Raw genomic sequence first — 25,411 nt, forward strand, 5'->3', positions numbered from 1 at the left:
CTCTACCTCATAAAAACCTTAAAAAAAAAAAAAGGAGAGAGAGAAGGAGGAAGAAGAGGAGGGGGAGAAGGAGGAGGAGGCAAGAAAAAAAGAGTAAATAGATCTCAGATTCAAGCTGGCCCACAGCGCAGTTTCTATAACTGCAGGCCTTATGACCAAATAAACCGTTCTTCCTGGAGGCTTCTGTTGGTCCCCAATTCATCACTCCATTCTGCCCTACAGTATGGGAGCTAAGAGCTCCCCACATCTACTCCTTTCAGACATGGCCCACGGAAACTGGCTTGTGGACCAGGAAGAAAGTGCAGTCTAATCAGGTCCTAACACTTGCATTTCTTCGCTGGCAGCTCCAAGGGTCTTGCTGCTGTCCTGTCTCTTTTCGTCACCTGTTCCACTTTGCCAGTGCCTGTGCTGTTGTGGGGAGCTGCCTTTCTAGACAGGCTGTGCCCGGGAGGAACGTGGCGATACCGGATCAAGATTCCCCCGGACCTAACACGTAACAGCCGTCCAAGATACAAAGTCAAGTACTGCGAATGCAGCTGAGTGAAAAGGTGCGAACCCAGTCATGTGTGAAATCCAAAATCACGACAAAAGGAAACCCAAAATCAAACCTCCCACACCCACAGCTCGGCGAAGTCGACGTGCAGGCCCGAGATCAGGATGCTTGCTCACTTCTCCACACAGGACTTTGGCGCCATCTCCCCTCCCAGCCCCAGCATGGAGTGCCTCCAGGCCTGAGGAAGCCCACCGAGCCCCTGTTTCCAGGGAGGGCAGGACTCGCTGCTGCACAGCCATCTGCTTAACCCTTCGTGACCGGCCCTTCCCTGGCTGCGGAGAGGGGCCCTTTTACCTGGCGCACCAGCGGCCTCAGAGCCAGCCAAGCTCATCCGGGTCACTGCGGCCGCAGGGGGGCGCTCTGCTCCTGTGTGCTCAGCGCCCCCTGCAGGGAGGCCCCGGGAGTGCGCCCAGCTGCAACTCTCGCTCCCACCGCAGCCCCAGGAGGGGCTGCTAGGATGCAGAGGTGGTTGAGGATGCTGGAGGGCCCCTGAGGACACTTGCAGAAACACAGAAGGGACCCTCCACGACCAAGGAAGGACCCCGTTTTCCAGCCCTGTTCCTCACAGGGTTCTAAGCCACTGCCTGGCCTGGCCCAACTGAAGCCAGAGCTGAGGCTGCCACAAAACTCCACCCCTGTTGAGTGACTTCCAGAGCCCAGCTCCTCAGGCCGGGGAGACCTCAGGGAGCTGTGACAGGGTGGTGTTGACTTCCCTCTTGTCAGAGAAGTGGCCTGAGAGCCTCCATCTGCCACTCCATCCATCCCATCCTGTCCCCCAGGGCCCTGCCCAGACCAGCTAGAGAGGCCAGGTGATTTGGCCACCTTGGGCAGACACCTCAAGGGAGCTGGGCAATGTGTTCAAAAGACTTGGCACACACACACACACACACACACACACACAAAGCTCTTCATCCTCAGCTGAGCCAATCACAGACTTTATTAAAGTATTTGGCACAAAGACCCGCAGTTCCAGCCCTGCAGCTGAGGGCATCAACGGCACGAGGTGTTACACAGGACCAATAAGTTAATGTAAGGGACGCTCAGGTGTGGGGAGGGCTAGTGCTCAGAAACCTCCCGGCTCCAAGAGGCACTTGGGGACCCACAGCAGACGTGGAGGAGGGGTCAGCTGTACACTGGGGAAAGGGCTCAGAAGCCAGACTAGGGCATTCATAATGAAAAAGAGCAGACTTCAAGGTGAAAACTATAGTAGGCTGTGGTAAAAGCAGTGAGAAATGCCACTGACTCCTCCCTGTTCTCCAGTTCCTCCGACCTCCCCCCAACCAGCAACACGTGCAATGGGTCACGCACACCACTTTCTTCCCAAAGGGAGAAATGCACCCTCTGGTTCAGGAATCAATGTTCTTCCACTCCAGGGAACAGTTTACCCAGGAAAAACGGGAATGCAGCTCTTCCTTCCCCTCCTAGCTGCTCTTAGACAAGACTTCCATCTGGACATCGAGCCTGGCAGCCCAGGGGGCCGTAGGACCAGGATCCAGGGATTCTGGAGGCCTAAGCACAGGCAGCTCCTTGTCTTACACAGTTTGTGCCTGCCTTCTAAGACACTCCCGCATGCCATCTGGGATTCAGCAGTGAGCCACCCCAGGTGCGAATGAACAAGGACATTCTCAGAGCAGGGGCCAGCGGGGCAGAGAACGGAGGGAGCCATAACTGCCTCCCACATTTCAAATGTGCCATAAAAAATGGTTCTTCTCCAAACACATTTGCAAGGTGGTTTCTAGAACTATGATGAAAAGATGTTGAGAGAGGAGTAGTGTGACCAGCCCTCCCGATGCCCAGTAGTAGTTGTCAAAGGGCGAGCTGCTCCCCACCAACCACCAATAAAAACCAGTCTCCAATTGTGACAATCTTTCATAATCTCAGACTCCATGTTCAGATGTCTGTGAGCTCAAGCGGTATGGAGACATAACAGCGATTGGGGCCACTAAAGATGAGTTATGGAGTCAGGAAAATAGCAGGTCCAGAAGACAAAACCGCCACCATGCTGTGCCAACCTTTAACCACCACTGGGTGTGCATCACGGAGCACATATAAAGGGGGAAGGAGAGTCTCTCCCAGCCTATGGTACCTAGGTGGGGAGACTCCAATGCATGAGTACACCACATCCAGCCTCCAGCAATAAGAAGAGCCAGGAACTGTTCTTTCTCGGAAACAAGGCATGGAGCGTTTAGGGAATCCCAAGGTGGTTCTCTCTGCCACTTGTCTCACATAAGGAGATAAATGCTGTCCATCAACCCAGCAGGGTTTTAAGTCCAAGAGGCTAGACGCTGGTGATAAAGTGTAATCGTATTATAGAGGTCTTGAGAACAAACCATGGGTACAGATCCTTATGTCCAGGCTTATGATAAAAATTTGTGTAAAAAAAACAAACAGAAAGAAGCTTTAGCTCCAGTCATCGGCCTGCGATGGGGGTCAGGGAGCCAAAGGAGGCACTCAAGGCTGGGGGGGGGTCTCGGCCCCAGCTCCACTATGAAACAGTCTTTCCAGCGAGGGCCAAGGCTTTCAGAGCACGAGTCACACCTGGCTGATGATCTCTCCATTCTCAGGCACAAAGACTTGCACAGGAGCCCCTTCAGGTGACCTCCGGAGCACACACACAGTGGGCACCTGCCACAGGCAGAGAGAAAGGAGATGTGGGTGAGCATGGTTGGGTGGAAATGTTGGCAAGCCCAGCCCATGAAGCCATCCTCATTGCTTAAAGGCAGAGACCAAGAACAGCAGGGCCCTAGCACTGCGCTTCTGTCCCCTCTAGGAACCTACGTCCCCAGGGACCATCTTAGATCTGTTTGCCTCTTCAGGTTCTTGGGGGTGTGACAGGCACCTGACCCTCTCCCCCCACCCCTTTCCTCAGCTCATGTCTCATCACCCTCCCTGTCTGGCAGGTTGAGATGAGCCAGGCCTGGGTCAAGGACAGGTCCAAACTTGTAGGAAGGGAAAGCACGTCAGCTGGAGGGTGCAGCCTGGGACTGGGCCAGGGTGCTGCCCAGCCGGGGGATGGCAGCTGCAGTCCAAAGAACTGGGGTGGGTGGGGATGGGGGTGGGGGAGGAGATGCAGCTAGGCTGCTGAGGATCTGGGGTCTCAAAGAAGCAGACTGTTGTCCTGGAATACGTCCCCTGCAGGGCCCTCTCCGTCAGGGAGCAAGAATAAAGGAAGGATTCATGTGTGCTATCATTTTCAGAATGGAGAAACAGGACCACAGAAACCAAGGCTTCATCCCTGCTCACTGTGGGGGTACTCTTAGCCCTACATACTGCACCCCCAACCCACTCCCCTGGCTTCTGGGGGTGATCTGAATGACAGCACTATCATTTTACCTAGCACTCACTGAGCCCCATGGTCATTTTAGCCTCTTAACTGCCCAATGAGACAGGTAGTTCACTACACCCTGATTTCAACAGAGGCCCAAGGGAGCTAAATAATCCGTGCGACCATATAGCTCGGAAGTAAGCCAGGCTAGAATCCGAACCTGGTGGTCTAGCGTGAAGGTCCACGCTCTTAACTACCTAGCCAGTTGCTCCTCAGCTTGGCGCTGCAGGGAGGTTCTGGTTTCTGCAAACCCATTTTCAGACTCTCCCTTTGTCTCGGGCGGGCCCCTCAAGTCAGGAAATTCCAGAGGGTTCATTTGGTTTGTATGTTTGCTTATGAAGAACTGTATCTGTTTTGTGGATCATCTGCAGAGCTGTTAGGGGAAGGTAACGCCTTGGCTATCCGGGCAGATCAACTTAGCCTCGGTGCTCAGACAGCAGAGAAAATCAGGAGGTGCCCAGGGAAACGAAGACTGCCTTCCAAAGCCAAGAGCAAATGCCTTTCTGGCCTGATCTTCCTAGCCGGTGAGGACGTGACCACTGGGGCTGCCTGTCTGCCGTCTTCCCTGGCGAGAAACCCTTGGTGCCTGGCCTGTGCGTCCAGAAATAGCTATACCTGCGTCCGGGGTCCCGAGGCTCGCCCGAAGCTCTCCCTGCCCGCGGGCAGGCTCCTGACACGGAAAGCCCCTTGGCGGTCCAGGGAGTGGGGACGGCTGCTCCGGAGGCGAGCCCGCTCGTGCCACCACTTGAGCTCCTCGGAAACGGCTGCCTTGCTGAGCCCCCGGCCGGCGGGACTGTCCTTGAGCGAGGGCGTCCGCACGATGCGGCTGTGCGCGGGCACGAGCCGCTGGTAGCGCACGGGCGCGCCCTCCTCCTGCTCGCGCGCCGGGCGGCACAGCTCCCACTCGCCGGCGCCCGGCGGCAGGTGGCTCTCGGTCACCATCACGTAGCGGCCCGTGGGGAAGTAGTACCCGGGGGGCAGCAACAGCTTGGGGTAGTGGCTGGTCAGCTCTCGGCCACAGCCCGGGCCCCAGGGCCCCCCTCGGTGCCGAGGTGGCTCCGGGGGACCGAGGGGCCGCAGAAAGGAGATGTCCGGGCTGCTGCTGCCCGGGGACGTGGGGTGGGAGATGCTGGAGACATCCGAGCCGCTGTCCTCGGAGCCCGAGTGGCAGGCGGGGTGGGGCAGCGGGGGCTTGCTGGGGGCAAAGCAGGAATCTGGCACAGTCACGGTGTAGTGGGTGGGGCGGCGCCGCGGAAAGGCGCTGCGACCCCGGCCTTCGGCACCAGCCAGGAAGGAGTCCACCCTGCACGGGAAAGGGGGTGCACTGAGCTGAGTTGAGAAGGGGGACCATTTTGCAGGGATGAGTCAGAACCCTGGAGGCGGATGTGCCACCCCAAGGCCAAGGCAATGGGCAGATGCACAGTCTCAGGGCAGCCTTTCCAGAACAGGTACTAAATGCCCTCCTGCCCTAGTCTTCACAGGGAGTATGTTTCCTGACTGCCTGCTCCATCCACACACCAGCGTTTCTGTGACATCAGCATGAACGCAGGGAACACGGCTGTCCCTTGCTATCTGTCTGGTATTGATTCTGCAAATACTGTAGGGTCTCAAAAAATCCACATCTCAGAGTCTCTCACAAAATGAGGCAGTATTTGCATATATACGCTGCACACATCTGCCTGTAATAGTAAATCATTTCTGCACTACTTACAATACCTAATGTGGCTTCAATACCTAATGTGGCTTCAAGGCTATGTAAACTGTTCCACTGTATTGCTTAGAAATAATGAGAGCCTGGTCGTGGTGGGGCACACCTTTAATCCCAGCACTTGGGACACAGAGGAAGGAGGATCTCTGTGAGTTCCTGGCCAGCCTGAGACTACATAGTGAATTCCATGTCAGCCTGAACTACAGCGAGACGCTACCTTGGAAAACTGGGGGGGGGGGGGGAATGAATGAATGATTGTTAAGAAAAGTTTAGACAGGAGGCGTGACTTAGAGGCACAGCCTTTGCCTAGCATGTGCAAAGCCCTGCGATACCCAACTTTGCAAACAGAAATTTTACATGCCTAATACAGATGCACATTTTCAAGAGTACTTTTGATTCTCAGTTGGTTCAATCTACAGCTAGGGAGGGCCAACACTATGTTATGTTCATGTCATGTATTTTCAGCCAGCTGGGGTACACTATCCAACAGCATTTCATCCACAGACTATGGTTAGACATTGCCAAGCATCTAATTTAAATGCAAAAGGCTGTCACATAGGCTGAGGAGATGGCTTAGCAGTTAAAGTGCTTGCTGGCAAAGTCTGCCAGCCTGGGTTTTGTTCCCCCAGTGCCCACATAAAGGCAGCTGCACAGTGGCACAAGCAACTGGAGTTCACTTGAGGTGGCAAGAAGTCCTGGCATGCCCATAAACTAACTCCTTCTCTCTCTCTCTCTCTCTCTCTCTCTCACTCTGCTTGCAAATAAGTAACATTGTTTTTAAAAAAAAATATCCACAGAGGCAGGTGCATGCAGCCTAGTATCAGAGGGAACTGAAATCCAGTCCTCACTCTGCATATACACCAAGCCTTGGGACTGTGTTGCCTTTTTCTTTCAAGATTTTTAACAATTTTTTAAAATGTTTGTATTGATTTATTTGAGAGACAGAGAGACTGAATATGGGCACACCAGGATCTGCTGCCACTGCAAATGAATGCCAGATGCATGTGCCACTTTGTGCATCAGCTTTACATGGTACTAAGGGATTGAATCCAACCAAGCAAGTGCTGTTAACCACTAAGCCACCTCTCCAACCATGCTGCTTGTCTCTAATCTGCAAAAAGGCACTGCTTTTAAATGATCCTGCTAGTTGGTAAAATAAAACTACAAAACACCAGGCTGGAGAATCGGCTTAGTGTTTAAGGCACTTGCCTGCAAAGCCAAAGGACCCAGGTTTGATTCCCCAGGACCCATGTAAGCCAGATGCACAAGGGGGCGCAAGCATCTGGAGTTCGTTTGCAGTGGCTGGAGGCCCTGGCACGCCCATTCTCTCTCGCCCTCTCTTTCCCTGCCTCTCTTTCTCTCTCTCTCTCAAATAAATAAAGAAAAAAGCCAAGCATGGTGGAGGCAGAGGTAGGAGGATCGCCGTGAGTTTGAGGCCACCCTGAGACTACATAGTGAATTCCAGGTCAGCCTGGGCTAGAGTGAGACCCTACCTCAAAAAAACCCAAAAACAACAACAACAACAAAAATTAAATTAAAGAAAAAAAAAACAATAAAAATAAATAAATAAAACACACTTGTGTTAATTGAGAATAGTTGCCTGATAAGCAAATTACAAAAGCTTTGATGGTACCCAGGTCCCCTGTGGTGTGGCTAATGCTGCCTCTCATAACTTGCCCATTGAAACTATTACCAGGTAGCAGGGGACCTGGAAAGAAACATACAATCCATTCTCATTATTCATAGGTTCAGTATTTGCAAATTCACCCATTTATTAAAACATATTTGCTAATTTCAGAGTTGATATATGCAGTATGTTTTTGATGGTTAATATTGTGAACTTGACATAATTTAGAATTACCTAGGAGACAAACCTCTGGGCATGTCTATGAGGGAGTTTCTAGATTGGGTTGATTGAGGTGGAACAAGCCACCCTAAATGTGGGCGGCACCATTCCATGGGACAGGGACTGAATAACAAGAAAGTGAGCTGAGCACCAGCATTCCCCTCTCTCTGCTTCCTGACCGTGGATGCAATGTGACCAGCTCACTCTCCTGCTGCTACGCCTTCCTCATCATCAGGGACTGGACCCTCAAACCTTGAGCCAAAATAAACCCTTCCTTAAGTGACTTTTGTCTTGTACTCTTGTCACAGCAATGAGAAGAGTAATATAGTATTCATGGTCACTTGATGACATTCCCTGAATAGCAAAGAATTTTAATTGCTTTAAGTACATATCTCCAGCTGAGGTTGAATAAGGCCATGCACTGAGCTGGGTACGTTGACCTATAATCTTAGCCCTGGGAAAGCTGAGGCAGACGGGTGGAAGCCAGCCTGGGTTATATAGGGAAACCCTATCTCAAAAACTCTAAGGGCTCGGGCTGGAGAGATGGCTTAGCGGTTAAGCGCTTGCCTGTGAAGCCTAAGGACCCCGGTTCGAGGCTCGGTTCCCCAGGTCCCACATTAACCAGATGCACAAGGGGGCGCACCGCATCTGGAGTTCGTTTGCAGAGGCTGGAAGCCCTGGCGTGCCCATTCTCTCTCTCTTCCTCTATCTGTCTTTCTCTGTGTCTGTCGCTCTCAAATAAATAAATAAAAAATTTTTTAAAAAAATCTAAGGGCTCAAAAAAATAAAAAAATAAAAAAGCAAGGCCTGGTGGTGCAAGCCTTTAATCCCAGCACTCGGGAGGCTGAGGCAGGAGGCCACCCTGAGGCTACATATGCATTGCAGGTCAACATGAGCTAAAGTGAGACCCTACCTCAAACAACCAAAATAAATACATAAATAAATAAAAATCCAAGGCGCTAAGGGGGATGGATATAGCTCAGTGGAGAGCACTTTTCTGTTATGTATGAGGCCCTGGGTCCCAGTACTAGAACCCTCTCCTCTCACTTCAACAAAAACCAGGCCACATGGTACCATCTTGTCTTCCCTCTCAGACTGTAAGCAAAGGCCTTTATTGTACTATTACTGAGTGTACCTTTTTTTCTTTTGCATTTTTTGTGCATTTGGTGATGTTACTATTTAAGATGGTCCCACAGGCTAGAGAGATGGCTTAGCAATTGAGGCGCTTGCCTGCAAAGCTCAAGGACCCTGGTTTGATTCCCCAGTATCCACATGGGCCAGATGCACAAGGTGGTACATGTGTCTGGGGTTTGTTTGTAGTGGCTGGAGGCCTTGGTGCATACATTCTCTCTATCTGTCTCTTTCTCTCTTCCCCTCTCTTAAATAAAAAATAAAATAAAATGGCTCACAAGTTAAAGTGTGTTGAAAGTTTCTAATGCAAGGGGCTGTGATGTTCCTCATGGAAGAACTAAGAGTGGGAGATAAGCTGCATTCTGGCAGGAGTTCCAGTGTCATGGGCCGTGAGTTCAGTATTAACGAAGCAACACAAGTGTTTAGTGTCTTTTAACAGAAACTCATATGATACAAGGCTAGATCAGTTAATGAGCAACAGTGATCAAAGACTTGCAGAAACCTAGCTCTGTATTTCCCCTACAGGCAATTCTATGCTTGTGGTGATTTTATAGACCATAACAATCATGAATAATGAGGATCAGGGCTGGAGAGATGGCTCAACAATTAAAGGCACTTGCTAACAAAACCTGACAGCCCAGGTTCGATTCCCCAGTACCCAGGTAAAACCAGGCAAAAAGCGGTGCATGTGTCTGGAGTTCATTTGCAATGGCAGGTGGCTGTGGTATAGCCATACTATCTCTCTCTCTCCCCCTCTCTCTCTTTCTTTCTGCCTCTCTGAAATAAATAAAATATAAAAAATGAGAATCAACTATACATTAACTGAAAAAGAGAACTGCCCATTGTCAGTGACCAATAATAAAACAATCACAAAAGTATCTACCAGTACAAGTAAACAAGGCAAGGGTAAAAACCCTGAATCAAGTTATGCAAAAAAGCCAAAAGTGCAGTCTTTTAAAAGAAAACTTCTTGCTTCATGGACGGCATATTTCTGGCTCTGCTGGATGGAGTATAGCCTCTTTAGAAAGGCACCTCAAAAAGAAGTTTCCGCCCTCTAATTGCAGTTCAAGATGGTCAATATGAATGCCCCCTGCACTTTTGGGAATGTTCTCTTACCTCAGAGACTGTGACTGGCCCCTCCTGCCCTGCATCTCGGGGGTGGCTGGGGCACTGGTGCGGCCCTGCCGCTGGCCAGGAACACTGTGGATGGGGACCACGTGATAGGATGCAGGCTCCAGCAGCCACAGGCTAGAGGTGCTAGGTCCATCTTGTGGAGTGGTGGCCGGGCTGCTGCAGAGGGTTGGGAGATATGTCAGGAACGTCTGAGCTTAAGGGCTCAAGGGGAAGAGAATGGGGGCACGCTGAAGAAAGGAGGCCCCTGAAGGTAGTGGTACAAGCTGACATCACCCTGGGGAGCCACCAACGTTCACCCCTCTGCCATCCCAGAGCTAAAGATAGAGTGGCTTACCTGTCCCCCATCCACTTGCCCAGCCTGGGCCACCCTAACATTTCCTAATTGCTCCTGGCCCACCCCAGTTCCTTCCTTTCCCACCCTGACCTGGACTCGCTGCTGGGCTCAGAAGACTTCCTGGGCTTCTCGTAGGGGTGGTCAAGGCTGGTCTCCTTCCATGGACTGTTCTGGATCGGGGCCCGCTCCAGGCCTCCAGGCTCTGGCGCTGCTGGCTGCAACCCTTCAAGAGTCTGGGGTGGAAGAGGCCGGGAAGGTGGGGCCGGGGACTCTGGGGGAGGTTTTGGCACTTGGGAATCCTCTGCTGGGGTGAAAGAAACCTGGTCAGGACAGAGGCTGGGGAAACCGGCTTAGCAAGAACTGCCACAGGCCGAGCCCTGCTCTCCCTCCTGTGTCTGGCTTGATCTGCTGCTCTAGGCCACAACTCCAGTCCCAAATAGAAAATATTTTTTTTCTCCTCCTTTGAGACTCCTATTTTACATCTGCCTCTTTCAAAGAAGCCTCCCACAGCAGACTCTCCTTAGCTCTCTACTCCTTTCTAACTTGTGTTCCTTGTGCCTGTCCGCAACAAGACGTGTGCTGATCTACTTTTCTTGTTTCCATCTCATCTACGTGTCCTGTTTCCTTCTTGACACACCCTGGGCAGGACTACACCAAACCTTCCTTTCTGGTCCACCTTGACCCTGATATCCTCAGTGTTTATGAGCGGGGTTCTTAATCCACAGACCTGTGTTTCTTGCTCAGTGCTACTTCTGCTCAAACCTGCCAATGACTGTGAGCAGACAGTGGTGACACTGTAGCTGATGGGTTCCACCTGAAATGTAGCCCCAGGGTGAAGGAGGGACACCTAAGGTGCACCGGCCTCGCTAAAATTTGCCTTTCCTTTCCTCATCAAAACCACCCAACACGGAGCATGAGAGACACTCAGCACACTCTTGCCCTCAAGCGGGTATGTGCCAGGCCACATGAAAGCTGACCTCGGGGCTGAGGACGGCTCTTAGCTGGCACCTCTGCCTTCACCAGCTCTCTAAACCGTCTCCTTTCCCGCCCCACCGAAAGCCCTCACCATCAAATTCTGCCAAAGCCTAACAGTCCTGTACAGCAGCCCAGCCTTGACTGCGTCTCCAAATCTTTCCTCTCACCTTCCTCCAGGAGCAATCCATCAGACAGCGAGCTGTCGTCCGAAGCACTGAGCTCTGGGGAAATTGAAGAGGAGACATGAGAAGCAAGGATGAAAATTAGCCTGTAGTTAAGAATAACCCACAGCAGTGAGCAAGCCCCTGCCTAATTTCTAGGACAGCAGCCATTGCCAGAAAATATCACCCATGTTCTTTGTGGCCCAAGAAAATTTTTCTTCATGCAATGTGGCACATAGGAGCCAGTAAGTTAGGCACTCCCATGCTAACCACCGTGTTGTGAAGTTGTCACACAGAAGTAAAAGAAAAAAAAAAAAGATTTATAGAGGTCAGGGGCTGGGACAGGAAACCTGATTTTAATCCTGGCTCTACCATTAGCTACGCAACCTTGAACATGTCACTTCAATGCTCTGGACCAGTTTCCCCATCTGTCATCGAAAGGTAATGGAAGGGAAAAGCAAAGAGCCACTCGGGAAGGCCCTCAGGATCAAAAGGATGTTGCCAACGTTGCTCTACAGTCTTCAAACATCACAAATGCAACTCATCTGAAGGATCCCAAATCTAACAATGCCTGCGACAAGTGCAGAAGGGTTCGGAATTTGAGCTGTACAAATTTGAGCTGTGGGACTGTAAGAACAATTCAAGTTGGGGTCTGGCCAGATGGCAGTAAGGGAAGGTCTTCAGCTGACGATACGGCAAGTCACCTGATGGAAGTAGAGTTTGACAGTTCTGTGTGAAACAGTAGCTGTTATCCGGGAAATCAGGGCACACTTATTTTTGCCACACCCTGAACAAATGTAGCTCTTTGGATTTGGAGTGACCCCCATGGAAGTCACAGGGCATTTTCAACGGTTTGAAAGTGAAGATAAGGAAAAATGAATGGTTCATGTTTCTGTGGCAATACTTTCCCAAGTATTTCATATAGATTCATGTAATCTGCCTAACCACTATATAGGGTAGAAACTGAAATCTCCAAGTAACAACTGAGGAAACCAAATCTTAGAGGAATAACAAGCTTTGAGGGAAGGTGACAAAAAGATGGCTGTTAAGAATTCCCACCCATGCTGGGCGTGGTGGCGCACGCCTTTAATCCCAGCACTCGGGAGGCAGAGGTAGGAGGATCGCCGTGAGTTCGAGGCCACCCTGAGACTCCATAGTGAATTCCAGGTCAGCCTGGGCTAGAGTGAGACCTTACCTTGAAAAAGAAAAAAAAAAAAAAAAAAAAAGAATTCCCACCCATGGCCCATTATTAGCTCTGCTGTTAGTCAGCACAGGTCACTGCCATAAAGTCCCAAGATGAGTAAACAACCTCAATCATCTCGAAACCCTTTACAAGAAGGGCTGGCAACTACAGCCAAATCTAGTTCACTGGTTGATGTTGCCAATAAAGCTTTATTGAGACACAGCTACAGATTCATTTACCTAATGACTGGCTGCTTCGGCACTAAAATGGCAGAGTTGAATAGTTGTGATAAGAAACTATACGGCCCACGAAGCTTAAAATATTCGCTGAGTGTTTGTGAAAAAAAAAAATCTGTGAACCTACGATGTATAACTAAAACAAAATAAGTTAAAATTTGTACAGCACACAACCAAGAAGCTGGGCGTGACTCCGAAATAGTCAGTCAGCGCAAGCTTTGCTTGGCTCAGAGCTGGGCTTCCCTTTAGGATTCAATAAAGAGACGCCGTTTTAATTGAGTGCTGGTACTCTGCTTTTTAGCCTTTACAAAAATCAGGAGTACAATATTTTTCTTTCTTGCAAATTCCAAGTTTAAAAAAATCATGCAAGTGTTACAGATCATGAGTTTTGGTTTAAAAAAAAAATTAAGCCTTGGAATAAAGACATTATTCTCCGCATCACAAGCTTATCAATTTGGTAGGCCAAAAGGTACAATGCAAACAAGAGTCTGGAGACACACAGCCTTTGCAGAGGTGGAAGCAATCTGCCAAACACAACTGAGGGCTGCTCACTGTCTCAGCCCTCCTCCTGCCCAGCCCTGCCTCACCCTGGTCCTGTCCTCCCTCCAACAGGGCCCTCCCTCAGCGGCCACAGCAGGACACCTCAGGCAGGGAGGTAACTATGAGATTATCCTTACAAACCCTGAGCTTTCTCAAAGCCACACTGCCTAACAAATCAAACCAAACAGCATGAGGCTGTGCTCGTTAGAATTAAAAATTCCGTTCCCGAGTCACACAAGGCATAAGTGAAATGCTCAGTCACTACGAGCATCCAGTGGCTACCAGGTTGGGCAGCACAGACGTGGAACACTTCTGTTAACATAGAGTTCCCAGTAGAGTATCGCTCAACTAGCACTGCCAATCAGTAAACGCATACAGAGCACCTGTTACATCAGATCGGTGCTTGGGGTGGCTCTCAGGCTCACCCAAAGTAACAACTAGCTCAACCCCTGCCTGCTGCCTGCTGCCTGCCACCTGCACAGTACTAGCTAATTCCCCTCACCTGGATAACCACTTTCTCAAACCGAATAGTCCCTGTGAAGACAAACGGAGTGAGTGGAATTTCACTTTGAATTTCATTTGTTTGCTTATTTTTCCTTTTTAATTCAAAAACATCTCTCAGACTCTATTAATCTTTCTCCACATCCTCCCTCCCAGGGGAATCCAGCACTCAAAGGAACCCCAGGACAGGAATGACTTATCTGCAACCTAACTTCTACGCTCCCGTGTCAAGACATTAGAGCTCAAGACCTCAGGCCCCGCGTGGAGGGCAGGGCCTGAAGTTGGACAGCCAGGCAAGTCGCCAGCTGTTTCTTCTACACATCACTATCTTTTTCTGGACTGAAGGCCCTGAGAACCTCAGCCTCCTGCCTCCTACACAGAGTTAAGTTAGAGCCCTAAGCATGTTCTAGCCTGCTCCCCACTTCCAACACGGTGTGTCATCGGTCACAATGGCAGCAGTAGTGACAAGCCCCACCGGTCCATCCTGGGCAGAAGCTCCTAGCAACCATGAAGTCTATGTTCAGGCAGCTGCTGGGCACTGTGAGGCTGGAGGGAGACTGGCAGGGCTGAGACCAACATCCAGTGAGATGAGACCAGTGTGCCTACAAGCAGAGTTGACTCTTGGTGAACTCTATACCAAGTCAGCAGCTGCCAGTCATGGGAATGTCCATCCCCAGGACCTGAGGCAAGTGGAGGAAGGACAGAAACTGGCTTTTCCCTTAGAGGCCAGGAGTGTTGTCTTGCATCCATGGCTCACTGGAATCAGGACAGTCTGGCCCTTTGGTCCTGGATCAGCCCTCTGCAATTCTGGGTTGACTGTAGCACAGAGGTACACCTCCTTCCCTACCTTGTGCTGGTTGCTGGGGGAGGGGGATGTGCCTAGTGTCTGCTTGCACACTTCCTATACTAAAAGAAAGGCCTCAGATAGGAGCAGGTGCGGAGATCACTGTCTGCCTGAGGCTCAGGCCATAGTTCATAGGGACCAGGAAGGACCTCCAAGCTTCCATGGAGGAAGACAGTGACCAGCCAGGCAAGAAGCCAGCTGATGCTCAAGGATGGGAACCAGAGCATGAGGGAAGCCATAGCCTCCCCAGCCCCCAAGCTGATCCTGAGGCTCTGATCCAGTGCTACCCTGGGCAGCTACTGGTCCCTCAGTCCACTTCTCAGATGCAGCCAGAGACGGAGCAGGCCTGTGTCCCTAGCATGGTGCAGTGGGGGCTGAAATGAAGGATTGAAGGTTGCAAGTCCGACTTAGCAAACAAGAGTTGAACTGGGGCAAAGGAAAACAGTGCTACCTTAGGGCTCAAAAGCACTTACAGGAAGCTAACCAGACTGAACACACTGAGGTCATGTGGCTGGTACCTGGCACTGAGGAGCCACTAGGTACCCTATAGCCACATCTTTGGGTTGAAGCTTAGGTACTGAGCTACCAGTCTGATGAGGCAAAGCACAAAAGTAGGTGGAACCACCCCTGACCAGGCATTGCAGGGTGCTGCTCAAGTCCAGCCTAAAAACCTCGTAAGCAGGTGACACTGGACCAACTCAGTGACCAGCTATGCACAGCAATGGTCAGTCCCTGAGATGCCCAAGAGAAAGGAGAAAGTGCATCACCTCTGAGCCTTAGGTTCATCACAAATTGCCCTGAAACTGTGGGTCTAGGGTACTACAGTTGAATAAACCTCTGGATTAAATTTGAGGGCAACCACCTGGCATTGTGGCACACACCTTTAATCCCAGCACTCGAGAGGCTGAGGCAGAGGGATCACTGTGAATGTGAGGCCAGCCTGGGCCCACATAGTGAATACCAGATCATCCTGAGCTAGAGTGAGACTCTACCTAACCCCCCCCAAAAAAGAGGGATGGAGAGATGGCCTAGCCATTAAGGCATTTGCTTGCAAAGTCAAAGGATCCCGGTTCGATTCTCCAGGACCCACGTTAGCCAGATGCACAAGGGAGTGCATGCATCTGGTATTTGTTTACAATGGCTGGAGGCCCTGGCATGCTCATATTCTCTCTCTCTCTCTTTCTGCCTTTCTCTGTCTCAAATAAGCAAATAAATAAAATATATATATATATATTTTTTTTTAAATCAACAGAGGAATGCCTTCTGTCTTAATAGGTCTTCCTGAGATAGATAGATCGTGCCAAGGATCCTGGAGGAGGGAGCAGAAAGTTTTCTAAGGAGATGAAGAAGAAAAGAATCCCAGAATGCAGAAGGCGTGCTGGGCTGCACTGGTCAGGACAGGGAGGGTATGTGGAACCAGAAAGGAGCTTCAAGGTAGAGCTGATAAAGAACGTTCTCAGGGGGCGGGCCAGGCATGCAGGTGCCACTAGCCAGATGAAAATACAGTAGCACAGGGCGGCACTGCCCACCCCGGCCCCCCGGGACTCAGGCTCACCTCGGCCCAGCGAGGGGGCGGGGGCGGGAAGCGGCTCGCTGTGGCGCCTCCGCTCGCCCAGGCAGCGCTGCAGGTCTCGCAGCTTCTTCTCCTCCTGCAGCGCGGAGTGCTTCCGCTGCCGGCGCGCCTGCCTGCTGAGGTTCTCCTCGGTGCACAGTCTCCGGGCGGCCTCGGTGATCTGCAGCTGCAGGGCCAGCTGACTCTCCAGACTGCTCAGGGGGTCCTGGGGGAAGGGGTGGGAATGAGGCCCTGGAGAGGCAGGCACATCCCAGGCACAGAGGACACCCGGCAGCGCACCTGACCAAGCAGTGGCCCGGGGCATGCAGCAGGCGGAGTAGTGGGAGGGGTCTAGAGCCAACTTGTAGGCATGAAAAGCTGGCACGAGTACCCACCCCAGATGCTGGCTGAGCCAGGCTGGGCAGGAGCCTCAGTGGGACACTTTTCCTTCTTGACCTCAAAGGACTGGGCAGGTCAGTCCACAGAAAACTTCGTCATTGTCACCATGGGCAGGGCACCTAGGGCCCAGAGCCACCACCGGTGCCACCTCCTTCCTCCTGGACTGAGAGAGGACTGGGCTGGAGCCAGAGCAACCTGCCCTTTGAGTGGGTGGCTGACACTCTTAACTGATCCTCTGCTCACCAGGATCCAGCCCAGCGTCCTCCCTTGAGTCCCCAGCTCTCCAGCTCCTGAGGTAGCATGCTTCCCTACAGCCATCTGAATTACCCATGGCCCTCGCCAACATGTGATGGAGAAGGGACTCAGGGGCGCTGCAGTGCCTCAGGGGTAAGGGAGAGATGGTACCTTCCCGGGGTGCTCCTCACCTCTCTGTGCAGGGCCCACTCATCCAGCTTGTAAGCAGCTCCAATCCTGCGGCGGACCTTGGGAGCCTTCTCCCCTGGTTTGAGGGGATATTCGGCTGGCAAAGTGCCCGTCAGCTCCTGGAGGTGGGGGGGCAGGGAAGAGTCAAACCAGGCCCTTCTATGCTTGGCCAGCCTTTGGCCAAGTACTTGACACCTGTCATCTAGCTCCACATTGCATAAACCTGCCCTGTTAGAGCCTCTCTAGGATGACTGGGCTACTTGCCCACTTCAGTCTACCATCTTTGGGGCACACTCTGCACTTCGTCCTCTCTGCCCATTGGCCATGCTGACCCCGAGTACAGTTCTGAGATGTGCTTATTTACCTCAGCCCCTCTGCACAGAGCTAACTCCCCTCCACCCAGTCCTCAGGTCAAACCCAACATCAGACTCAACATCCAGACCCTGGTCTGATTTCCAGAATCCTCTCAAGAACAGGGCTTCCCTTTGACCTCAGTATCCCAAAATGTGGCTCCAGGGCTCTTCAGATAAACCCCAAGTCTGTGTGGGGCAGCGACCCCTAGGCCCTCACCGCTTCCCTCAGGCAGAGCCTGCGCAGCTCCTCCAGGCAGGCCTCCAGCCGGGCTTCCAGGGCCCTCTGCTGCTTGCGCACAGCATGGGTCAGCTCCTTCATTGGGGAGACTGGGCTGTCAGGGCCTGTAGGAGAGCAAGGGGCGCACACACACACAGGAAAGCTAAGGCAAGAAGTCTCCCTTAGACACAGCTGGCCATCTCTAGGGGAGTGCACACCCAGACAAACACACAGATACAAAGCCTCAAATTACAGGCTAGCTGCTGTGGCCTGTGTCATAACCACAAAACACCATGTCTCCTGGCTGCCTGATGGTGGCAACATTATAGCTCAGAGGGAGGCCTGTCCCACCAGGTGAACTGTTGTGGGGGGAGGGCCTGCATAGCCAGGGCCTCATCCTTCTCCCCTTTCTCCTCTCTCTCTCCTTTCCATGCGTACAACCCCTATCAAGATGAAGCCAGGCGAGGCCCAGAGGCTGAAGCTAAGCAGAGTGACAGGACATTAACACTGGCCAGATAAGGAGTTCTCCACTTCTAAGTGATCACCAAAGGCATGGGTGGACACAGTAGATCCCCGTTCCAGATAGGACAGAAACTCCAGGCTAGTGCTTTCACAGTGAGAAGAACTCTGCAGCCACTTGAGCTGCTAGTCTTCCTGTGTCCCCCCCCCCACCTCTTTCCCAGCAGAAACCTCTCCGTCCCCTCCCTCCCTGACCCTTAGGAGCTTCAACCTAGTCAGCTCAGGGCCTAGGGACTCACTGCAGAGTCAGGGCTGGGGCCAAGCAGGTGGGATTTCCCTGACCGACTCACCAGACTGCAAGATGATGCCACTGTCGGTGTCGCTGACTTCATCCTTACTCTCCATGCTGGACTTCTGGGAGGAGGGGCCACGGCGGGAGGAGGGGCTGCGCTGGTCCCAACCCAGGCCAGGGTGTGGAGGTAGCCCCAAGTTCCTCCAGCTTTTAAGAGAGAACAATAACCAAAACTCACTATGTAACCCTCTTTGGTTCCACGCTGGGGGTTGGGGGGGAGTGGAAGTGAAGAGGGGGCATCCGTCTGGAGTGACCTGGGGTGAGAGGTTCTCAGAGTGTTCTCTGGGAGGGCACTGTGGCAGCCAGGCAGCCTAGCTCCCTACTGGGCTTCCTTCTAAGAGAAGCCTCTGGGACCAAGTCCCCTGGGCACAAGGGGATTCAGTGCAGCAGTGGCGGTAAGACTAAGAAAGATGGAACAGAATGGCAAAATAAGGAGGAGAGGAAAAGAGGAAGGAGAAGATGTCTTCACAAAGCAGTCGCCCCAAGCCTGAGAGCATGTGGGGAGGCGTGAGGCAGGTTCTACTGCCCTGGTAGCTGAAGATCCTATAAGAAATGGCTGGCTGGAGTTTGTTTGCAGTGGCAAAAGGTCCTGGTGTGCCAATTCTCTCTCGCCTTGAAAATCAATAAAACTGTTTTTTTAAATGTTAAAAAAAAAAAAGATAGGTACACAAAGTGGCATGTGCATCTGGAAGTCATTTACAATGGCTAGAAGCACTGGTGTGTCCATTCTCATTCTATTTCTGCTTACAAATAAATAAATCAAAAAAAAAAAAAAAAAGAAAGAAATGGCTGGTGGTGGACCTGAGGCCAAAGCCAGCGCGGGGCACCCAAACACCAGGCCATCCTGCTCTCTGGACAGGTGATTCACCTGGAAGCTGAGGCAGTAACTCCATGCCAGAGAGTTATCAGGAAGCCTGAAGCTAGGAAACGCCTCAAGGAGAATGGCCCTGGGTCACCTATACCCCACAGCCAAGGGGAGATGGGGGCAGGACGGAGGTCTCTGAAGACTGCTGAGAGTTAGGGGTGGGGACAGTGGAAGAGCAGAAGTCGCCAAGGACAGAAAGGAAACTACCTGCTTCTTGGCCTCCCTGGGGCTGGATGACACTTGGGTGGTGCAGGTACAGCCCAGTGTACCAGTTACCTAAACAACACCTGTGACCGCCCTCTCTCTCCTCCCCAATCCCACACCCCTGGTCAGGGTCCCAGCTGGCCAGGGCTGGCAGCTGCTGGCTGGAGCAGGGGTGGGGAGGGGCGGGTGGAGCCCAGTCAGTGGTTGAGGGAGAGGCCAGCCACCTCCTCACTGAGTCAGCCCATTGAGCAAGAGTCCAAAAGTCCTTCCGAGTTTCTGTCTGGAGTATATCCTGCTGCCTCCTCAGAGCAGAGCACAGACTGGGCTGCAGCCTGGGGGAGGTGGGCTCCGCCCCTGCACCACAGCCAGCGCAGCAAAATGGTAGGCCTTGGAGGAACTGACCATAAGAAAAGCAGAGAGGAGGGGGTACAGTTGCCAGCTTGGTCTCCAAGAACACCTCTGCCAATCGAACCCAAAAGAGTGGGAGTGAGGAGAGTTTAATAGACCTTGAGTAAACAGCATAGCTTATCAAAGTACAATGAAAACCATGGCCCTGAAACCAAAGTGTACCTTGCACTTTGGAATTTCAATTTTCCAAGGAAACCCAGAGAATGCATGGGAGAAGGAAAGAAATTTCAAGTCCACATGGGGACTTTACAGATATGCCAGAGAATGACCACGAAACAATCGCTGGATCCCCAGGAGAAGTTAGGGTGACTTAGCTTACACCGCCCAATTTTTTTATTTTTTTTCCTGAGGTAGGGTCTCACACTAGCTCAGGCTGAGTGAAGAAGCAAGATGAAGACCCTCTCAGGGCTAACAGGTGGCACCTGGGGCCTTTTGCTTTGGACAAAGGGAGGAGGTAAGTGGGAAGGGAACCCATCAATTAGCAACACTTGCTAATTAATTATTAACCACTAAGGAGCTGCCTTGAGAGGTTACAACAACTCAACTCAGCCCCTGCCTCTCAGGGACTTCCAGACTGTTGCAGACAAGTGAGGACTTCCAGGGACCAAGGAGTGACTTAGCATGTCTCTCCCCTCTTCCAGCTTCCCCTCCCCTGGGATCAAAGCAGACACACAGATTTTCACAGTGGACCCAATCTGATGCTAGGGTGGCTCTGCGCTAACCTATTGCTCCAAGGAAAGGAAGTAAAGAGCACACACACACCCAGAGCCCTAGATTCAAGGTTCAGGTGCGCTCCTGCCCGATTCTCCTGGAGAAGTCCCTGGACGCCTGCATTTTCTTTGCCTCATATGGACAGTGAAGGTCAGGCCCTCCCCAACTCCCATGTCTGAATGAGGACTTCCTGGACAATGCCGGGTCAAGAAGGAAACGCATGCAGCATAGAGCAGAGCCGGCTCACGGGCCCTGCCACGCAGCCCTCCAGCTGGGGGACCTGCCCAGAGTCCACAGTTGCAGCCCCGGCCCCACCCCTTACCCAGGAGGGCGCGAGTCCTAGGAGTGGAAGGCAATGTTTTAGATAAAGGCATGGTCTCCCCAATTCAGGAGTCCCTCCTGACCCTCTCAGCCTGCCCAGAGGAGCCCTAAGAAGTCCACCTGGCTCAGCAGTGTCATCGAGAGAACCAGAAGAGAAAAGACAGGCTGGGAGGGGGAAAGGGCACTTTTTTCCCTCAGGGCAGCTGTTGGGGTTCTCCAATCATTAAGTGTACCCCCAAAGCCAGGCCCCCTTTCTGTCCCAGCCCTTTCTCTGATGGAAACTAAGGCCTGGCTCACAGGGACAGGCTTTCTAAAACCCCCTGGTATTCTTGTGTTCCAGGCATGAGCTGGGGGGCCGGGGGGGGGGGGGGGGAGTGGTGGCAGCAGCCAGCCAAAGCCCCCTCCACTCCGGGACCTGCCTGCTCCATGACCCCAAAGTCCAGCCTCGCTCACCTGCTCCAGAGCTTGAATCCACTTCAGGGAGGAGGACTCCTGCTCCCAGGTCAGTGGGAGAAGGCGCCCCGCATGCCGCCTCGGGGTCTCCCAGGCCATAAGCTTGTACTCTCACGGCGACCAAGTTCCACACTGTACATGCTGCTGGCCACCCCCCTGGCCCTCCCTCTCTTCGGGTCCCGCCTGTAGTCCCTCCCAGGCCGCCGCCGGGCCAGGGGAACCAGGTTACTTGTTGTGACTTGAGTCAGCGGGGAGGAGCAGGTGAGCAAGTCCTTCCCTGAACTAATCAAGCTGGGGACTGTGGCCGGCAGGCAGCTCCTAGGCCCCTTCACTTCCGGGGCCCCAAGGCGAGCAGGGAAAAACGGGGCTCCCCGTGGAAGATCCACAGAAGGCAGCAGAGGTCAGGTGCCTGTAGCCACGAGGGAGCCTAGTACAGAGTGCTGAGCAGTGAGATGCCTTAGTGCCCTCCGGTCCTGCGTGGCTCCGCTGGCCTCCTTGTGACAAGAGTTTCCCTTTCTGGAAATTGAGGAATGTTAAGCCCTGTAAAGCAGGGTTTCAAAGGCCATTGTCCATGGGGAGCATCAGCAAGAAAGCTGCTCCCCTCGGCTGGAGCCCACAGCCTGGGTTTTTGTCTCTCCTTGATCAGGATTTTCAGAACCTCAGGCTGAGGCTGGAGGTGTGGCAGGCACCCGTAGCACCCGCAGTACCAGCTTATTGAAGGGAACTGAGGAAGAATTGCTTAAACTCAGGAGTTTAGGGCCAGCCTAGGCAACAAAGTGAAATACCATCTCAAAAAAAAAAAAAAAAATCAAAGAAAAAGTAGGGCTGTGTATCTAACTTATTGGTAGAGCACCCTGGGAATAATCCCCAACATCTAAATAAATAAATCAATGGCTAGCATTGCTTATACTGTGGCCCTAGTATGCTAGAGATGGAAGACCAGGCTGTTTTCTTCTCATCTCAGACATTCACCCCAAGAACATCAAGGCCCCACTTCCCTCTTCATAATCCGCATCTACCTCCAGCAGTGCTGTACATGGAGCACTGATCCAAACCACAGTCTGGTCCCTTTACACCACAGAAGGGTCATTGTAACACCCAGCCCTTAGTCCACTCTCCAAATGCAAAGGATTAGTAACCAAAATGGAATTTGTTCCCTAGAGAAAAAAAAAAAAAAATGAAGCCTCCAGCCTCTCGGCCCACCGAACCTCAAGCAATGGAAACCTGCCTGGAATCCAGCCTGCTGCGGAGAGTGAGCGGAGCACCGAGGTGGGTTCCCAGAGGCTAGAGGAGAGATCAACAGCTCACCAGGTCGGCACCTTTCTTTGTCCCACTACCTCCCAGTCTCTGAGAGCGCCCCCTCCAGTTCCCCAGCATTCCACATACAGATGAGCTAGCTGCCCCCCTCCTAAGGAACCCTGCCCCTGAGCCCCAGCTTGAAGAGGCCAGAGGAAGTCTGCTCTCAAGCATCCGTCTGCAACCTCCCTTTCACCGGCACCCCCAGTCCTCCTAAACACACCCCTCCCACACCTTCACATTCCTGCACACGCCCTCTTTCCAAACAATGCTAGCTCCAGAGTCCTTCTGGCTGACCATCTCCTCTCCCTCAACTGAAACCAAGGGGCCCTCACAGGGACAGTCCCTCCAACGGTGGGGAGCATGCTCTCTGGGCTTCCCAAAGAACCAACAGCCCTTCCCATTCCCCCCCACCCCAACAATACAGCAGTCCCTTCCCATCCCTCTGCAGGTTAGCATTCTTCCAGTGTCAGCGAAAGGTTGACTCTGGACATGAGCAGCCTGGGCCCAACCCCCAGCTCCAACCCGGGATGGCAGTGAAGTTTCTAGAATCAGTTCATCGTCATAGTTCACAATTTATAATGCATAAAGAGAATTATCAGTTATCAAGCCCAATCATGTTGAAATGTGCTTCTAAAACCAGAAAAACCCCAGACATATACTTTTTTTTTTAAATTAACATCAAACAGGACCCAGCCGTGGGTCATTTCACACAAGTGATGAGTGTAAATGATATTTCCACATAGCTGCACGTGCAATGTGACGGGAAACTGAATTCTAGTCATGCCAAAGTCACAGGTACTGCCTTGGTATTGTGGTCTGCTGTTCCTAACTAAAGGCAATAGAAAGTGTTTACTGAACGGCAGTGAGATACAAAGATGTCTTTCCCCACCCCGCTATCTGAGTTTGCAAACCCTCTGAATTCCATCCACAGACGCTTTGGTGCCTGTGGGCTCAGGCACCAAATCTGCCCTCAGATAACCCAGCATCTCAGAGTTCTGGGGGAGAAGTGAAATCGGCTTAAGGCCTGTACACACCAGGACATAAATTCCTTAAGTTGTCTTCCAGGAAAGGCCTCCAGGCCCTTCATTAACGATTCTCACCGCCTGGAACCAGCTTTTCAAGAACGGACTTGAACAGAAGCAGCCAGGTAGTCTGGTCAATGAAGTCAAACACTCAACCCTTCCCCTCCCCCCAGGCAGAGCCCAACTCTCGCCCTCAAGGGAACATGCAACCAGTGCCTAGGTACCCCACATAATCAGCCAGAAGACTCACCGCTCCCTCCCTTCCTACAAATTCCCCACCACCAACTGATCGGGAGGCAGGTCGGTGCTCTGCAAGGCTTCTGGCCTCCTAGCAGGTCAGCTGTGCAACAAAGCCTTTTTTGCAAAAACCCAGTGCCATGTCATAGGCTTCTACGGGTGTCAAGCTACAGGCCCTTGCTTAGTGAAAGCACAGGTCAGCCCGCTTGCACTGACCCTTGCCTTTTACCAAGACATCATGCTGCCCCAAATTCACACCTAGCATTTCCCAGCCCAGCAGGACGTAAGGTTTGGAATGGGGCTGGCAAACTAACCTTCCTGCCAAGGATGGTGCCGGGTCTGAGGAGCACCTTCAGATCGGGCTGGTTGTCCAGACATTCACCGCCGTAACCAAGAGAAGAGAGACCAGCTTGGAACTTGGAACTGAACTCGGTCCGGGAACCAGGAGCAGACACCTGTGACCCCACATCCCAGATTGCCATCACCAAGACCACCCACAGATGAGGAAGTGGGGTTTCCTAGCCTTCCATTGCAGTACAGGAATCCAATCTTGGTGGACACAGCCTTCTTGGGGAAAACGGACTCTCGGTTTTCTAAGGAAATGTCCTGGGTCAGAAAATACTTCCACACGCCTGTAAACCAACCATTCTTCCCCAAAAGTTCCTTCTTTTACGTTCATTCTAATATGATAGGTTTAAAATCCTTTAAACCAAGTACTCCATCCTACCGTCTCCATATCCCCAACAGTAAAACCCAGAGAAGTACAGTCATCAACATTAGGACAACTTCAAGAATTAACAAGCCAATGGTCCAGCACAGGAGCTTACAGTGTGTGTGGGGGGTGGGGAGGGTACGTCGAGAAGTAGGGTCCCCCTCCAAGGAGGGATGGAAACTATCCCTGAACTGTTTGTTTCTCCACTCTTCTCCCCGACCACTGGGAAAGGTCTTCGCCTCCACCAAGCCAGAGAGGAGTGGACCGGACCACGAGAAGTTGGGCTAGCTCGGGATGCACCCTGAAATTAGACCTCTAGTCTTTCGGTAAAAAAAGCCCCTTTGTCCTGTCCCCCCGCGCCCCTCCCCCAACGCGCCCTCCCTTCCCAAGCCAGCCTGGGACTTGGCTCCTTTTGTTTGCCGGCCTGCTGGCTTCCCAGAACCTGGCCAGGAGATCGCAGGCCTGGGGAAGGTCGAAGGAGAAGAGGTGGGACCGTTGGACACGGATTTAGAATAAGGATTAAGAATTCCACCCCCTTGGTTAAAATCACCCCGTTTTCCCTGCGGGACTCGTTTGGCTAAGAAATGAAGCCGGGGAGTTCAGGGACTTGATTCCTGGGCTCCCCTTCCCCTCACCCCAAACCCAGTGCGTCCGCGCCGGGTCCCTAAGTTTCCGCCTTACCTGTACCCTGCAGCCCCGGCGCCCCGCGCCCCCCGCGCAGCTTCAGGACCTGCGGGTCGAGCCCATGTCCCCCCTCCCCGACACTCCCCCCGTGTTTCCCTCCCCGGAGGTATTTCATTTAACTTAGGCATTTGCAGCATCCCAAATGTTAAAGATCCCAAGACATCTGTTTCCCCCCTGGGGCATACCAAGGCTCAGAGCCGTGGCGGGGGGAGGAGGTGGAGGAAGGTGCAAGAAAGGACTCGAGATTCGGCTCCCGGAGGGGGCGGGCG

General features: G+C 52.4%; 1 protein-coding gene across 6 annotated transcripts; it reads right to left on the reverse strand.

Moving 5' to 3' along the window:
- Positions 1-1,472: 1,472 nt before the first annotated feature.
- Positions 1,473-25,411, reverse strand: Inava (innate immunity activator). Of its 6 annotated transcripts, XM_045142026.1 has the most exons (11): positions 25,328-25,411; positions 24,061-24,339; positions 18,225-18,373; positions 17,416-17,540; positions 16,848-16,964; positions 16,027-16,249; positions 11,174-11,227; positions 10,122-10,335; positions 9,680-9,853; positions 4,494-5,181; positions 1,473-3,178 (listed from the first exon to the last, which is right to left on the reverse strand). In XM_045142026.1, the coding sequence occupies exons 3-11, from the start codon at positions 18,277-18,279 to the stop codon at positions 3,086-3,088; spliced, it is 1,743 nt and encodes a 580-aa protein (XP_044997961.1). In that variant the 5' UTR covers positions 18,280-18,373; positions 24,061-24,339; positions 25,328-25,411; the 3' UTR covers positions 1,473-3,085. The 6 variants fall into 6 exon arrangements, with proteins under 6 accessions (XP_044997961.1, XP_044997965.1, XP_044997964.1 ...); XM_045142030.1 differs by lacking the exons at positions 24,061-24,339; positions 25,328-25,411 and adding an exon at positions 25,140-25,194 and having other exon boundaries at positions 10,122-10,332; XM_045142029.1 differs by lacking the exons at positions 24,061-24,339; positions 25,328-25,411 and adding an exon at positions 25,140-25,194.

The sequence above is a fragment of the Jaculus jaculus genome, chromosome 1, assembly GCF_020740685.1.
Source record: "Jaculus jaculus isolate mJacJac1 chromosome 1, mJacJac1.mat.Y.cur, whole genome shotgun sequence".
Taxonomy (NCBI): Eukaryota; Metazoa; Chordata; class Mammalia; order Rodentia; family Dipodidae; genus Jaculus; species Jaculus jaculus.

Coding starts and splice junctions, on each gene's coding strand:
- Inava (XM_045142026.1), bottom strand. CDS start 18,279: ATGGAGAGTAAGGATGAAGTCAGCGACACCGACAGTGGCATCATCTTG. Junction 17,541..18,224: donor TGGCATCATCTTGCAGTCTG/GTGAGTCGGTCA, acceptor GCTCTCCTACAG/GCCCTGACAGCCCAGTCTCC. Junction 5,182..9,679: donor GGCCAGTCACAGTCTCTGAG/GTAAGAGAACAT, acceptor TTTCCCGTGCAG/GGTGGACTCCTTCCTGGCTG.